Source organism: Liolophura sinensis, chromosome 1 (assembly GCF_032854445.1).
Source record: "Liolophura sinensis isolate JHLJ2023 chromosome 1, CUHK_Ljap_v2, whole genome shotgun sequence".
In the NCBI taxonomy this organism is placed as follows: Eukaryota; Metazoa; Mollusca; class Polyplacophora; order Chitonida; family Chitonidae; genus Liolophura; species Liolophura sinensis.
In genome coordinates, this window is record NC_088295.1 from 47,954,469 (window position 1) to 47,972,068 (window position 17,600).

A 17,600-nucleotide genomic window follows, 5' to 3' on the forward strand; every position below is an offset into this window, starting at 1 on the left:
AATCAACTAGATGTATTGATTTTGTTCAGTAGAAATCCCATTCAAACCGAGAGGATAACACTGAAACTCATATGCCCATTGTGCATATTCAACTATAAAACTAAATCTAAAACTAAGTCCATTCTTCCACCTCCATTTCAAGATGTGATTTTAAACTTTCAGAACTATTTCACTAAATTTTTCACTTTCAGAGCTATACTTGTACTTGTATACATATTTTTTGGGTTGTTTAATGAGTAGTAATAGAGTAGCCTAGAGTTTCAAGTTATAATACCGGCCCCCGATAGCACAGTTGGTAGAGCGTCCGCCTCGGGAGTGGTAGATCCAGGGTCAATCCTGGGTCAAGTCACACCTAAGACTTCAAAAGAGGAAATTGTAACTTCCTCGCGTGGCATTCAGCATATAGGAGATAGTGCAATGACTGGTTGACCCGTATCAGTAAAATGGCTCGGACAGGGTGGCTTTACCTGCCTTCGGTAAGGCATCTCAGTGAAGCAGCACTAGATAAAAGGGTGGGTTGATTCTTAAACTAATATTAGATTAAAACAATTAAGCCTGAATTCACAATAGCTGATATATACCATAAAAATTGTTGTTACAGCCACGGTTGAAGCCACATGTTAAAAGATAGAGTTGACAAACAGACTGATGGGGCAGAAAAATCTGTTGTGCAATAATAAGGCAAACAAAAAGAATGTGATCATCAGCTTTTAAAGCAAGAAAACAAAATAAATTGTCTTTTTTGTGTTACATTAAAAACCATTGTTACATGTGATCATAATCCAGAATAGATGTAATGAGTATTAAAAATGGGAACTCTTTGCTCAGGAAATATTTTTTTTTTCCAAATTCTAAGAAAAGGCTCTTTTTGTATTTACCTTTAACACATGACATTTATATTATGTCATTGGTCGATCTATTGCGTTAGTTTGCCCCCTCTTGACTTGCGTGTTACAAAGCAGTAAACTCAAGAGTGGAATGATTTATTTTCCCTAATCTTGTCTGTCTTAATACACTCTCTCATTTTATTTCCCCCTCAATCATATGCTTAAGAGAGCAATAGCCTGCAAATGGCATGGATAATCCAGCAGTGCCTATGCATTTATAACATGTTACTGAAAGCTTCTCATAGGGGACATAGGAGACCTATTATTATCCTTTCTCCAACTCAAACATCCATTGTCACTTACAGGCAAGCAGAGATGAATCAGTGGGATTTTGGGGGTAAAAATTGACACATGACGGCAAACTGTTAATTGTTTCCTGAATTTTTGGACAGTACCACTCAAGCAATTAAAGTCCAGCTTTAAGTCATATCTGTTCATTTACAAGACATTTAGCCAGTCTCCATGCATTCTGTCTGCCATTTTACTGAGAGCAATTGATGAACAAAATTTCTTTCATTTTGTGTTTATAATGTTTTGACCAAGTTAGATGTTAGAGCATTGATGGCATTGATGTTAGAGCTTATTTGGCTATACTCAAGCTAAAGGGAAAATATATATGGTGTGCTGTATTTTTTTCCGTGTGATGCCTTCTGTTTTTAATATCTTGCTGGTCTGTATCCTATGGACTCCTTTGTCTAATGAGGAATTTTTGTTCACCTCATTACCATCCCTCTTTATACATGTGTAACAATTTTAAATGATTCGGCCATTTCAGATAATTATGAAACTGTTTTAGTCTGTGGAGTACATTAAGGGCTTAGTTGTACCTTAAAAAACATCATCAACCTGATTTGGATCAGGCCTGTAGAGCCAATTCCACAAAGCCAAAGTTAAAATACAGTTTTAAGGCTTATTTATGGGGGGCCCAGGAATATTAACTACCTCATTAATGTTACATTAATAGGGCTATACTTGAGTTTTGGGGCAAAATATTGACCATGAATCCAATTAAATTTTTGGTATTATTAAGAACAGCTCAAATAATTATACCTTTAACAAGTAATATCACCCTTATGTGTTCAAGTGCCACAATTCAAAGTTGGTAATAGAGACCCTAAAATTTATAAAGGGGTTGCATATTATAAGCCTTTCAAACTTTAGAATCATTTTAACACTGTAAATAGTACATGAACCAGGCTGACATTTAGTGAATGGCAATAAATCAAGCTGTTCTTGGTATTAAAATACAAACCATCTGGGAATTTGTATCAAATCGATGTCATTTTCAAGATGGATTCTATCTACACGGAAGCAAATATACTGTCATGTTAATTTGAACCCATAGTGGACGATTTTGAAGTTCTCTGGCATCTCTGGTTAGACTTCAGATTTCGAGTTTTCAGAAATTCAATTTGATCTTTGTCCAGGCATTTTCAACGGCACTGACAATATGGACTGATAAGCTATAGCTTTATCCTGTGTTACACTGTCAGTCTACATTTTGTGTGTATATAACATTTAATATTTACCATTCTTTCCTTCTGTCCGCTTCGCAATAAATATTCTACTCCCCAAGTGGATTTACTTAAAAAAAAAATGGGTTTGCGGAAATTAATTTTTGTGCATTTAATCAAGGCAATACTGAAAAAAAAATTCTTACAACTGGTTAATTTTCCTAGTTATATTATGGCCGGAGTTACTCAAACTCATCAAACAGTTATGATGAAGGGCGGCTTGAATCCTCTTTTGTTCCCTGGGGTGTCGGAAATCCCTGTAATGTGGATCAGAGATTAAAACAATTGGGGATGGAGTATCATTATGTAAGATTGCTTTCGCTCCTACCCAGAACAGTATGCAAAGGGATGTCACATTTTTTTACACCTTTGATGAGTAATTTTAATCAACAACCAGTATTTTAACCCCAGTCATTAATTCTTGATTAACGCAGTCAAACAACACAATTAGCCTTGGATTGTTTTCGGTTTTAATCGTCCTCTGTGGCAGGTCAGACACCGCTAGCATTGCCGTAGCTGTCAAACATCCATCGCATTGTTGTACACAGTTCACAATTTGTTAGAAGTTAACTCATTGGTCCACAGGAGAGACGCAGGCAATGGAACAGCGACATTCATTAGAAACCATCACGTGGTCATATCTACTTTACTTTCACTTTACTGGCATACCGAAGATTGATCAAACTAATGGTGAATAAATTCCCGCTTTGTTTTACACCCACCAAGCCCTGTCAGCAGAGAATATATACATACATTTAAAGCCTAATTTTTCTTCCCTGCTGTTAAAATTTATCTCCCCGCCAGGATTTCTTATCCCAGCTCCTGCCAGCCCTGCAAAGATTTGGCTGTTTGGTGGGTATAAAACCCTTTTGTCTTATGCTGTGAACCCATGCTTTACTTAGGGCAAAATCATCTAGAAACTGAACTAACTGCAGGTTTCTTCACTGACCTGTTTTTACAACCATATGCAGATTAGCAAATCATTTTGTAGAGACATTTCCTATGCTTCCTGTAACTTGTGTGGCTTTTTAACACTGAACTAACTAAAGCTCTGACAGCTCATAAGGGTTGGACTTGTATGACGTCATTCTGTGGAGACTACTGAGTAATGGTGGAAAAAAGGCATAAATCCAGCCTCATTATCTAGTGATTTTAATACCATTTTACTCAGATTACTGTACTTTTTATCAGTATCTTTTTTTATGCTCAATTTAACAATATATACAGGGTTTGCTATTTATGAAAAAATTACCAATCTGGACACTAATCCTTTAAGTCAGAAAAGGCTTTGTGGAATCTGATCCTGTTCAAAAGATTGCAAGTCGATACACATGTGGACATTTTATGGATTTACCTTTATCTAAATATACCATATATATGTCAGAATGTACACCATGTAGACATAGTCAGTGTTGTGTCCATTCGTCTGGCAAAGATGTGTTGGAACACAGGACTGGATTGAAGTACTTGTGTTGATCAGTGAAAAAAAAAGTAACATGGAGGCAATTTAATTTGTGGAGAGGCTGATTTTGTAAAAAAATGAATACTTTTGTAACTCATGCTGGCAAATTCAACATCCAAAACAAACCATCTTGGCATACTTTTTATGGCAGAGGGAAGAAGGGCAATTCAATTTGTAGACTGGCGAATTTTTAAGTTCTGGTGGATTATAGGACATCAAAAAACATGATGTTCTTGTTTTATGGTAGGGATGGTTGTGCATGTATACTATTGAATGGTTTCTAAATCGCGGTAGTGGCAGCCACGAAGCCGGCCTTTCTTTTACAGGTTCAGTGCAATTCCTGACCTGTCTAAAAGCTCTCCGTCCGACCTTATAGTCCTCGGCACCCAGTGGAAGATTAATAAGCCCAATTTGAACCCCTTAGGCACGTTCGGCCTTCCGGTAATCAGCTACCTGGGAAATATTGGTGCAGGAAGACTACCAGAATTGAATGGCTATAGGATCTCTTCCCACAACCTCCTCTCGAACGAGATTGGTTTCTTTTGATGCGTGTTAAGATAACCTTTGCTGGGCCAATGGTTAAATTGGGCCTGGTGTTGGAACATAATGGTGAAGACATCTGCCCAAGAGTACAGTAATTACTGGCGCTATAAAACCATCAGTTTACAAACACTTCTTAAACCGCTGCACTCACAACCATTGCCCAGAGACATTGACCTTGAAAACAAGAGATCTCTATGTCAAAGAGTAGTCTGTATTTTAAAGAATTTACACCTTCAGAGTCATTTGTCAGTGTGTATAGGATTTGAGCGTGCAATCATTATGAATGGGAAACACAAGAGCATATTGTATATATCCCCAAAGACATTGACCTTGAAAACAACCAACCTTTGTATCAAGGATTAGTCTGTAGTTTAAAGAATTTACACCTTCAGAATCATTTGTCAGTGTGTGTATGGTTTGAGCCTGCAGTTGCATGGATTATGATTGGTAATCAAGAAACCATAAGCATTTTTTTTATGCAAAAAGATTCTGTTGACCTTGAAAACCTTGTATCAAATATGAGGTTGCATTTCAGAATTTACACCTTGAAAGTCATTTGTCAGTGTGTAAGATTTGAACATGCATGCATTTTGATTTCTGGATCAAGAAACTAGAAGCGTTATATGTGTTCCCAGAGACTTTGATCTTGAAAACAACATTTATATCAAAAAGTCGTTAGCATTTTGAATCATTTATACTTGTACCTTCAAAGTCATGTTTTATTATGTGTATGTATTTATCAGTTGAACACTGATGCATTATAATTGGGAATGCCAGTGGCGTTGCATTTAATACCTCATTGATTTTTTACCCATATGATAGCAGTCAGAATTAAGGAAGCTCGAGTTATTATCATCAACCACCATCTTGAACCAAGTTTCTAACAAACCTTTTGGCTATTAAAGGCAAAGGAAACTCTGAAATAAAGTATTTATTAGATGAAAGACCACCGAAACATTTTTTTACAATTTTTTTAAACAAGTAGAATGCCTTTAAAAGCATAGGATTCTATGGTGGTCTGTTGGGGCCCTGAGGGTATCTGTTTATGCCACAGAAATATCTTTGCTTGAAATAGTACATTTTTTGAATGCATTCATAGATCCGTTAAAATAAGATGCATTTTGAATGGTAAAATATGGCAATTTATATGTGTCAAGTCACAAAAAGCTGAAGTAACATCACTGGGTCTAGGATGGTCAGAAAATCCCACGGTAGAATCCAAAGTTTTAAATACATTTTACTAATTCGAAAAAAGTTCTTTTGTTTTTTTTTGTTCAGGAAAATCATGCTATTTTCCTGGACAATATTTAGTGGTCTTTCATCTGACATGTACTTCATGCTAGTATACTCTTTGCCTTTAAGCCTCAGCCTAACCAGTGACAGTGGTGATTTGAACTGTCACCACAGCGGTCATGCAGGATGGCCATTTTGACTGTGGCAGGATCAAGTAGCTGACTGGGCCAGAGAAGCGTTATAAAATTTACATGTACGTGTACAATAGGGAGAGTTTGCACAAGATGTCATTATTTCAAAGAGTAAATTGGTAGCTGTATTGGAGATCTATATGTATTAAAATGATGCTATGCTACCCCTTGTACATGATTATTTAATAGCTAATGCATAGTTCAATGAGTCATTCACTGTAAAAACTCATGAAAATTTAAGCAAAGATTTTCTGGTCTTGTTGGAATCTTCTATATAGCCAGAGTGTAAGATACCAGTTATGTTTTTTCATGGATGTAGGGAGCACATTTTATTCTATTGATTATAGACAGTACCAGTATTCTTTATGCCAAGGAAACTAATTTTCTGTGAAACGGACGTGATATTTTTTTGTAGAGAACATTTTGTAGGTTCATTGTGACATAGAAAACGACTGTTACAAGTAAAATTTGCCCGCAGCGGGCGGTTCACATGTACCACATTATTGGTCTAATTTATAGCTGCTATGGCCAGAATAAGCAACTCACATATGTGTAAGAATTTTTCATTTGCTCCCTCTGACTACTGGCACAGACGCATCACTGGTCTAAAATTTGTATGCATCTAGATCATGTAATTTGGAACCCAGAGGAATGTACTTGAGTCATTGTCACAAGATTAAATGATCACAAGGTTGAAGGTATAAACTCGGTATAACCAATTTATTTAATTTTGTTTATGTTTTAAAAGAGCAAAGAAAATGAATCTGTTTTTGTTACTCCTTGTACTTGAGTCATTGTCACAAGATTGAATGATCACAAGGTTGAAGGTATAAACTCGGTATAACCAATTTATTTAATTTTGTTTATGTTTTAAAAGAGCAAAGAAAATGAATCTGTTTTTGTAAACTCGGTATAGCCAATTTATTTGATTTTGTTTATGTTTTAAAAGAGCAAAGAAAATGAATCTGTTTTTGTTACTCCTTGTACTTGAGTCATTGTCACAAGATTGAATGATCACAAGGTTGAAGGTATAAACTCGGTATAGCCAATTTATTTAATTTTGTTTATGTTTTAAAAGAGCAAAGAAAATGAATCTGTTTTTGTTACTCCTTGTACTTGAGTCATTGTCACAAGATTGAATGATCACAAGGTTGAAGGTATAAACTCGGTATAACCAATTTATTTAATTTTGTTTATGTTTTAAAAGAGCAAAGAAAATGAATCTGTTTTTGTTACTCCTTGTGCTTGAGTCATTGTCACAAGATTAAATGATCACAAGGTTGAAGGTATAAACTCGGTATAGCCAATTTATTTGATTTTGTTTATGTTTTAAAAGAGCAAAGAAAATGAATCTGTTTTTGTTACTTCTTGTACTTGAGTCATTGTCACAAGATTGAATGATCACAAGGTTGAAGGTATAAACTCGGTATAGCCAATTTATTTAATTTTGTTTATGTTTTAAAAGAGCAAAGAAAATGAATCTGTTTTTGTTACTCCTTGTACAAATCGCCCTATTGGGCAATATAATTCATGACTCTCACAATTTTCTCAATATGTTGTCTGAGAATTAAGGTGAGAACGTCTTTATCCCCCTCAATTTCAAACCCCGTGAATTTCTTTACTAAGCGTGGCATTCTCGGTTGGCTGCCACTATGACCTTTTTCAAAGAATTTGCCCAATAAACCCAGATTTGGCTTTACCAAAGTGGTAAGGACATGCCACGTCTGACAGCTTCCCTTCTGACATTGTCTGACTGATATCTGGTTCCTTCAGGTGCTGGGCGTCAGAATAGATGCCTGACAGCGTATGGTTCATTGATTGGTTTCAGACCAACCCTGTTGAAGCATTCATCTGGTTAAATTTAGGTTTGGCAAACTCAAGGCTGCCAGTGGAAAAAAAAAAAAAAGATAGAAAAAGAACCCTGAGCTTTATATAGAAGCAGATCTCTTGTAGAATCTGATGCATGTTGATGTGTCTGAAGACAGTGTCATGGTTAAAAGGAGATTTCAGAATCTGTGTATTGATCATCTCAGTATTTTCACACATTAAGCAAAGAAATCGATTCCAAGATTAGTGCTATTACATGTTCAGTGCCACAGTGAAATAAAGAAATTTGATGCTAGTTTTTACTTGTGAAAACGTATGTCGGAAATACATGTAATTACTGTTACACACGTGTACTTGGCAATATATTGCTGGGTGACACATCGGCAGTATTGAAGCTCGAATTACTGCTAATAATAGTAAATCGTATGTTCTTGATCACCTTTTGTAGAAAATATAGCGTCTCAGACTCAAACCTGTCAAAACATACAATACGGGTAGAGGACAAAAACTAAGTCCATATGTATGCCCTAGATACTTGTAACTTTATTGATACATAAACCTGAATATTCCAGTGTTAAAATCTTTTTGTACAGACCAAGATGATCTTCTGTATATATGTATCTGCTACTTTGATAACCCATTAAAAGATTCTGGAATGTTTGAGTAATTTTTACAAATTACATGTGCCTGTTAATTTTGGCTTAGATAATTTAGGTGGGTTCAAGTGAAGATGAGCTGCACCTTTCCAGTCATCATACAAACTGATTTGACTCATTTATATCATTAATAATAATTGGAACTAAATGACCAAATCTGCACCGAAGCATCAAAACCACTTTAAGAAAAGCATGACTGTAAGATTTATTATGAAATAATCTCTCGATAAGCATGCAAATTATACACTGGACATTGAACTGACTTCTTGGATAAGGATGTGGGGTTTTGACTATAAATTAACCGGGAACAGGCCGTAGTGAATGGTTGAGGCTCTTGCATTTCAGTTGCTAGAACTCATGAGATGTGGATTCAAACCCAGATGTGGACAGGGAATTCGTAGAATCCCACATTCTTCTCAAAGCTCACTTGTCTTCCACCAATTTACATGGTGTGCTTATAATCCACAAGTGGGACAGTTTGTCTTTAACTTGCCAAAGTTGTTCAAGAGAGTGTTTAACAATACCATTTCTCTTTATTATCCTAGCAGTTTAATTAACCTTTGCACTCTTGTTCCCTCCATCCATATAAAACTGACAGCCATCGCATAAATGAAATATTCCTGAATATGGTGTTATGAACAACAATGAAATAAATAAATTCTAAACTAGTCTTTGCTCGTTGAAAAGTTTCCATGTAATGAGCTGAGCTGTTAACCAATTCCATTTCTGTTTTATTTTAAACAGATCCACAAGTGGGTAAACGCTGAATCCATGCTGGAGAAATGTTTCGTTGGAAAACTGAACACAGAATCACCCAGGAAAAGAGGTAAGGAAAATGTCATCCATTCATTAACGTTATTCAAAGTTGGCATTCACTGAACACAAGGAAAGCCTGGATTTTTTATAGGATACTAACTTCTTATGACATTCTTGCAAGCAGTTTTACCAATTTATGCCTACGTTTAATTTATTTCTTGCAATAAAAGTTTTCACCACTGACATGTTTATTTATGCTTTGATTTTAAGGTCTTCACTTGCTTTTGAATGTGCCTTTTTACGTATCAATGTTTAGGTGAAATACAGTATTTTAGGGCAATTATGTTTCCGGGTGGCAGAAATCTGACTGCTCAAAGTATAAACCACCAGCCTTTGCTAGGTTACAACATGTCCATATGCTCATGGCATATGCAATGAGCTGCTTTGTTGGCAAATGATGATAGTCAAAGCAGAAGCGAGCAAGGACAGTTGTCTTGAGGTCCATTATCTTAATGATGGGCATGCTTACCCAGGGTAAACCATATGCTTCAGTTGACTCAGAGACCTCCTTACACAGGATATCAATTGGACTGATTGCTTCCGGTTGTTGTGAGCTCTATAGTCTGTTTGCTAGACCAAAGATTTCAGCCATAAATTATGTAATGGTTATATTGCTGGCAGGCATGGACATATTGACTGTATCAGTCTCGAGTAGAGTGCTGCGGTTTATCTTCAGAAGGATATAAACACTGCGGGTATGAGACATGCAGCTCTGACTAATATGAATCATAAATATATCATATATCACCTCAAAGGTTGCAAAAGCAGTGCTTATCATTGTGATCATTACAACTGTGATTTATGATTGTAGCATCTCTTTATGCATAAGCAGGTTCGTGAGTAGCAAACTGAGATACATGAACAAATAACACGTTGATCATGCAAAATACATTGAAAACAATCCCTGGTATAGATAATTACCTTGTTCTTTTTTTTTTTTTTTTTCAGAATTGTTTCAAGGATTGAATGTAATATTTTTTAGGTTTATTGGGGTATAAACAAAAAAAAAACTGCTGTGCAAATTGTATGATTCTGAGTGGCTCATCAGAGGGTTAAAGAAAGCCCAGGCTGCGAAAGTCAAGCCCTGGACCAAAGAGGTCTTCATCTGTGCGAAGCCAGCTCTGGCTGGTTTGCCTGAGGCTATTGAGGCTGGGTATTTGTCATGTACCTGATGAAGGATGATAGTGTACTCTAGGTACTGGGGAATCCCCCATCCATGAACCTGCCTGGTGTCATGTTAATACAGAATTCTTGGGTTACACTGTTCCTGTATTATACTGTTGTAATTCTTCAACCTTTTCACATATTTGCAAGGTGTTTATTCAAGCATATTCTACAATTATTATATTATTTTGTGTAGACTGATAAAATCATACTTTTTGTGAAGCCTTGAAATTGGCCACTCCAATCAATGTAGTTATTTGTCTCCAAAATCTAATTATAAATGTACATAAATTGCATTGAAAGTTGCTCTTTCATGTGCGAAAACAACAGGATGTCATCAAGCAATCAAATAAAAAGATATATACATAAGACAAAACACTAGAAACTTCTACTTCTACTTGATCATGTGAAACAAAGTGACTTTGGGAAGGGAAAGGGGATAACTACTTGTGCAATTATATGTTTTTGTCTGCATGGTGATTTTTTTTGTCATGCTGCATAAGAAACGACCTTCATCACATACAAAAATCAGCGGGTCTAGCAAGTTGTGCAATGTGTCATGCCGTCTCTTTAGGTGTAATCTGTACCTGTACACCATTGGTCTCTTCACATCATAGGACAGTCATTGATTTGAATAAATTAAATAAATTAATGTTTGATCACATGATGGTTAAGATTACCACCAGTTTGTTGTGGTTTAATTTATATGTTAGTATTAATCACACTTACATATGTATGTATGTATATAGAATTTTAGGTTCCCTGTATTTGAGTGGAGGCTACCTTGACCTTTATCAATTGAATGTGTACATATATGTATTTCAAGGGTCAAGGTCACTCTAGCATACAAGTATAAGTATAAAAATCAATCTGTCAGCTGTCTTTAAGAAAATATCCTGAAGTACCAAATGAAGCCTACATGTAGTTACATGTAGATGTAATAAGCAGATTGTGAATATTTAGCAAAGATATGAACCTTGTATTGATAAGCTGCCCAGTTCAATTCATTCTCCATCTATCTCATTTCTTTACATGTATATGTTATCTACATGTGAAGAGTACACATTGCCATTGCTCTTCTTATTTTGTTATTCTTAGTTACATTGGCCCATTATCTTTTGTCTTGTCGTTTCGGGTTGATAGATGTTGTCGTAATTATCCATCTGTCAGCTGTCTGACTGACTTCTCGGGACTCTACCACTGTTTCATGGCCTCTTTGCCCTAGAGCAGAGATGCTGGTCACAGCTTCGCTTAGTATTTAACCCTGTTTTTAGAATCACTGGATACCAGAGCCAACATAATATTACCTGATGACAAGACAAGGAATTGTCAGATTGCAATGACCTTTAAGAGAATGCCCATATAAGCATGTCAGGCTTGGTATTGGTTGTGTAACTACATGTACTGTACAGTATACAGTGGATATACATGTATTATTATAATGGATTTCTTTGATCGTCTAATGATTAAAGCATCCATTTTGAAGATGTGAGGTCAAAGCCGGGTCCGACCATACCAAAGACTTACTGCTACCTCGCTTGGCACTCAGCACTGAGAGGCTGTAGAGTAAGGAAACACGACTGGTTGTTCCATTGTCAATATAATGTGGCTGCGTGAGGTGTCATGTCTGGTGTCTTCGGCATGATACTTCAGTGGTGGCAGCACTTTGGCAGCATGGACTTTACATGGACCCCTACCACAAGAAGCGCATTACCAGTATAGGTACATTGTGCATATACCTAATGACTCCTCGTCTTCATATGACTGAAAAATTGCTAAATATGCCATTAAACCCCTGACATGCATACATGTAGAAACACATTGAACTTTCAACATCATGTCGGGTGTCTTCATGATACTTCAGTGGCAGCATGGACTTGCCCTGCCACAAGAGGACACAATACAGGTACACACACACATAATGACTCCCCGTCTTCAAAGGACTGAAAAATTGTTAAGTACGATGTTAAACCCCAAGCATACATACCGGTATATACAGTGTATCTCCCTTCATAATTTTGGCAGCCGTCGTATAAGTGAAATATACTGGAGTCAGTATAGCGTAAAATGGAAGTCAAATAAATAAATCCTGTACGGTCTCAATAATTTCAGACGCATTTTTAGAAAATGCATACCATGATGCTTTGCAGGGGCTGTTGTCTTAAGTTGTACACTCTCTGGGGGGAGTAGTGGATTATCGATAGTAAATCAATGACAGAAGTTCACATCTTTGTCACACCTCAGTGAGGCTCACCAGCTTGGCAAGACAGGGAGAGGCAATCAGCCAGGTTTTGAAAAGATATAACTTGTTGTGATTGGACGGCTATTTTTCAGTCATGCCAATGTAGTTTAAAACTTTGTACACATTGGTAGACCTATATACAAACTACAAAATTACAGAAAAACAGACGTTTCCGAAATTTTTGCTTGTAACACATGTGTTCAACTGAAGGTTGGAGATTCTCTCTCGTTGGATACACATGACTTTGTCACAAAATGTGGTTCTGGAAATTTGAAAGCTAATTATTTGTCATTCATAACAACTAGGGGCATTTACAACTTACACAAAGACTGTCTGGAAAACTGGAGTTCATTTCGTTGTGTAAACTGGCTGGCAGTAAAACACTATATGAGCTCACGCGAGAAATAAATACTGAGTCAATGTTATCGTTGTTTCTCCAGAAACAACGATAACATTGACTCAGTACACACCTTTCTTAAAGAAAATCAGAGTTTGGCACAGTTTGACATACATACACGGCTACTTACTTATTTCACGATACTCCAGAGCCCATAATACCAACCTTTATATGTGGTGTGTGACATACTTTATGCATGTAGGCCTACGTCAGAAACGGATATACGTGTTTCCAGGCATGCCAGGCTTGGACAGTTGTGGAGATTTTATAGCCTACGGGCCAGTGTCAAAGTTCGCTCAGTGTTAAATTCTGTATTGTGTACTGTGTTTTTGCCCAAATACGAGAAATTTAATGAAGAATATCAATGTTAATAGTTTGTGTCCATTCTTGGGACTCTTGATGTGGCCAGAGGCATGGGGTGTTGGCTCCTGCTGATGAAGCCCTGTTTAAAAGCTTTTTTTGCCACATTAAAAATAAAACCTGGTTCAAAAGTTTTTTTCACAGTAGGTAATCATTCATCCATTAGCCATTTTATGTACCTGTAAGCCCACCGACGATTTGGGAAAGCTTCTTAAAAATATATTATCAGCAGGATACATACAAGCTATGAATTTCTGTAATATTTTAATTCTGCTTTTTGTTATAATCTGGAAGTAATTTGTAAAACCAGTTCCTGTAGAGGCTGTTGTGCATGGGTTTTGATTTTTGTAATCCACGTACACATTTTATATTTTGTGTCACTCACATTCAACTGTGAGTTTGACAAGATACTTCAGTTTAATTGAAGTCAGAATGAACTGAGGCATATTTCCCAGGGATGGGTGTTGAGGTACTCGGTATTGTATTTACTGAGGCCGCGTCATATCGTGCATCATTCGTAACTTTTGAGCATACCTTTAGAATGATTAATAGATAATTACACCTGGGAATTTGACCATTCTTCTCTTTAATGTAGACATTTATTAGGACATTTATTTGTGTCTGCAAACGACCTTCCAGAACCTCGCATGTCCCAGACCTGCAGGTGCCAGATGAAATCTACATGGTTTGTATTCTGGTCGGGAAAGTGGGAAATCAGGCCTGTCATCTTTTCAGTTGGATCTAACCACATGGAGTTTCTTTTCTGAGCGAACATTGTTTATATATTTTCTGCAAAATAACCGATGCCATTCACAGCAAAACCCACTTCTCAGAGCTCAATATTCTCTCAAGGTCGTCTGGTACGTATATCACTGGGTTTTGAAGGCATTTATCTGGTAAAATTTAAAGCCTGGTTAAGCTAATTTGATGACACACATAGATGAATGTTCATGACTTTCTAGGCCAGAGTAGGCCAATACCCAGCTGGGTCAGCTGGCACGGCGATGTTGAACGCAGTGAGCACTTGGCGGGAGACTTGTCTGATCTTACTTTCAATGTGTCTCAGTTAGCAAGTGTCTGCAATTATTGAGAAGATACGGTTAATAGATTGTGCTTTACTCTGCCTGATATATATGAGGGACATAAAGTATATTTAATGCCTCTCTCTAAAGGTTGACAATGTTGTTAATATTGTTCCTGGAAAACAGACCAATCTTGTCACCATTCTGAAACCTACCATTGAGGCTAGTTTGAAGGCTAGAACAAGTCCATTGGCATCATTTATCAGAGATAACACTATCCAACAAGCAGCGTAGAATGAAAAAAGACTTTATCACAACAGGAGCCCATGCCTATTGTTCTCAAGGAGAGCTGTTTACCATTTTGTCATTTTTATGGAAACAGCAAATGCATGCGTGGAATAAGGAACGGATTAGGCCAAGGCAGATCACTGGCAATTTCTAAGTCCTTTATAGTGCTCACGCTTGGCAATAGACAGAAATTAATGGAAGCCTGACCACATCAACTGGAAACAAGAGATAATGCTTATGCAGATGTGCGCTGTAGGTGCGTATCTTTGTCGTGGAGTGCTGCCTCAAGTAAAAAATCAATAAACAATCTATCTCTGAGTAAATGTTTGGCAGGGGATAGTCCAGCAGCTTGCCATTAGGCCGGACTCACGCCTACAGATCAGGTCAGCTTGGGACGATTTATTGCAATATAACCACCATTGCCGGCTAGAGCGGTGGACCAAGAGGTGCAAAGACAGAACGTCAGTTTACGTTTAACAAAGGTCAAAACAGTTGGCTTGAGAAAGGTCTTTGAGTAAAGGTCTTTGCCTTGTCAGTCTGCTAGATAAATGTTATCAAATTTGCCTCCAAATCATGTATTGGAAGTGTAGGGGATATTTTGTACCATCAACCTCTTTTGCTATTACCAAAGTCTGGAACTTCTGAAATTAGAGATGACGTGATATGTATTTTAGCTTGATGCTATACATACGTCACCTGAGGATAAATGTGCTGGCTAGACTGTCCAGTAGTTGCCCGTGGCATTTTCATGAAACGGCATAGACAAACAGATGAGTTTTGTTTCCAGATAAATCACAGACAACATAATATATACAGACAGTTAAAGCTTCACATGAACAGGTGCGACAATTCTGTAGATAAAGGAAAAGGTGGAGCAGGCTAGTGTGTTGCCTGTCCGTGTGGAAAGCTCAAAGCTTCATGGTTTTGAAATAATCATAATATACATGTATATGTTGTTTTTTTTTTTTTTTAGTTATTTCATTTCAGAACACTAAACTTATTTGATTTATTTATTTATTTGATTGGTTTTTACGTCATACTCAGAACAGTAAACAGCTGTGAGTTTAATTTTAGTGGTATCCCTGATAGTACAGATAACTGAATTTTTTTTGTCCATTTGATTAATTATTCTAATGTACCTGTAAAAACAATGGTGAGCGAGGTGTGCTCAAGTTGACAATCTATACACAGTTGCCGTTTATGTTTTATGGATGCTTGGACGGTTCCATTTCGCTAATGAAATATGGGAGCTGGGTTGTGTTGTGAGAACATATAATGGGTCAAGCAGTTAAGTTTAAAGGTAAAATATTTACCATTACCAACATCATGTGGCCAGTAGGCACTTATCCCGTGTATGAGATATAAAGAGGTGACATCCAAAACAAACATCTTGGTACTTTATCTGGGTAATTTCTAGATGGACAGCAATGCATTTTTTCAGCGTCCTCTTACTAGTAACCCCTGCTGGTATTAAAAGGATTGCTGGTATTACAAGCAAGTGATGGGAGTGAACAGCTTGTGCTTGATGATGGCAGACATCTCCCGTGATGCAGGACTCAGTCGGCAGTACACAAAGCACTGTCTCCGCCGCAGCCATTGTTCTGAGCGACGCTGGTGTTGGAATACATAGGATAATGTCCGTAACTGGCCACCACTACCAGTCCAACCTTATGAGTTACATACAGCCAGAGGCCGTCTTGAAGAACAACGCCTCTTTTTGAGCAGTGTTTTATGCTCCCAGTCGTTGTAGGAGATTTCACCGAATAACATGTAGAACAAAATAATAATACTGCACGAATAGCTGGTGTGGGTCGAGGCAGCCATCTTGAGAATTTTAGACCAATCGTGGGTTAAGTCACACCTAAGACTTTGAAAGAGAAAGTTGTACATGTAACTTCAGCGTTCAGCATGAAGAGGATAGTGCAACGACTGGTTGACCGATATCTGTGTAATAGCTCGGATGGAGTGGCGTATAATTGCCTTCAGCAGACCCTATAAGTTGTCTCAGTAAAGCGCAGCACTACATAAAAGAGTGGTGGAGATCCGTCCTGCAGCAAGGAGGTACATTACATGCACTCTAAGGTCTTCTTTGTCGTCATATGACTCAAAAATTGTTAAGTACAGCGTTAAACCCAATGCACTCGCACTCACACTCAACCGAATCTTTCAAATGGAAGTTTCTCTGCAAAATAAATCATCACTTCTGACAGGTTTTTTTTATTTCTTTGACTTAAAATCATCATTTCTTTGTCATCGCAAAACTGTTACGTTTGCATTTGGTTCGCAAGATGTGATTTAATGTGGAACAAATTCGTCCAGCTGAAGACCATTTCACCGCCATACACATGAAGACTTAAGTAGTCGTTGTAGAATTAAAAGACGATTTAGGAAATGAAATCCTAAATTGATTATAGTTTCTGCAAAAAGTCGCTTCATTTTGACATCTGTTGAGCAGAAGAAGACTGTGTCAAGGCTGATAATATATTGCTACATATCATATGAACTCCTGCACTGTGGAACCCATAAATTTTAATTTTTCAGCATGTGACTCATCTGTGCAAATGTGAACTGTGGATATTTTCTGAAGTCAAGTGGTAACATGAGACAGGTATCTTGTGAAATGTGTTTTAAATGTGGGTTATGTTTTATACCAAGGATTATACATAAACAGAATGAAATAAATAATACTATGCAATAAAGATTGCTTCCAGCATGATCAGTCCTGAAGAGACTATACCTGAAAATATAGTGAACAACACCCTTCGGATAAGGTTATGTCACTTCTTGCTGTCAAGCCTCTGTACCTAGTCATGCTATAATCAAGTGAATAGCTGATGTTAAAAAATGTCCAAGATTTCAACTGATCTACCAATCAACGAACCAATTGGCAAACAGAGTGACCAAATTTAGTAATGTACATCTGCTGAGTTGAAACTAAATACGTAGCAATGACCAACTATATGTATGTGCTTGGTATTTTCAACAATCTTGTCAGCAA

The 17,600-nt window shown here is 37.1% G+C and overlaps 1 protein-coding gene across 2 annotated transcripts in view; it reads left to right on the top strand.

Moving 5' to 3' along the window:
- Positions 1-17,600, top strand: part of LOC135482135 (cytochrome b5 reductase 4-like) — a 62,171-nt gene that overhangs the window by 30,889 nt on the left and 13,682 nt on the right. For both annotated transcript variants that reach the window (XM_064761984.1, XM_064761985.1), the window contains exon 4: positions 9,058-9,139. In XM_064761984.1, the coding sequence (XP_064618054.1) occupies positions 9,058-9,139 (82 nt within the window). The remainder of the gene's footprint in view (positions 1-9,057; positions 9,140-17,600) is intronic.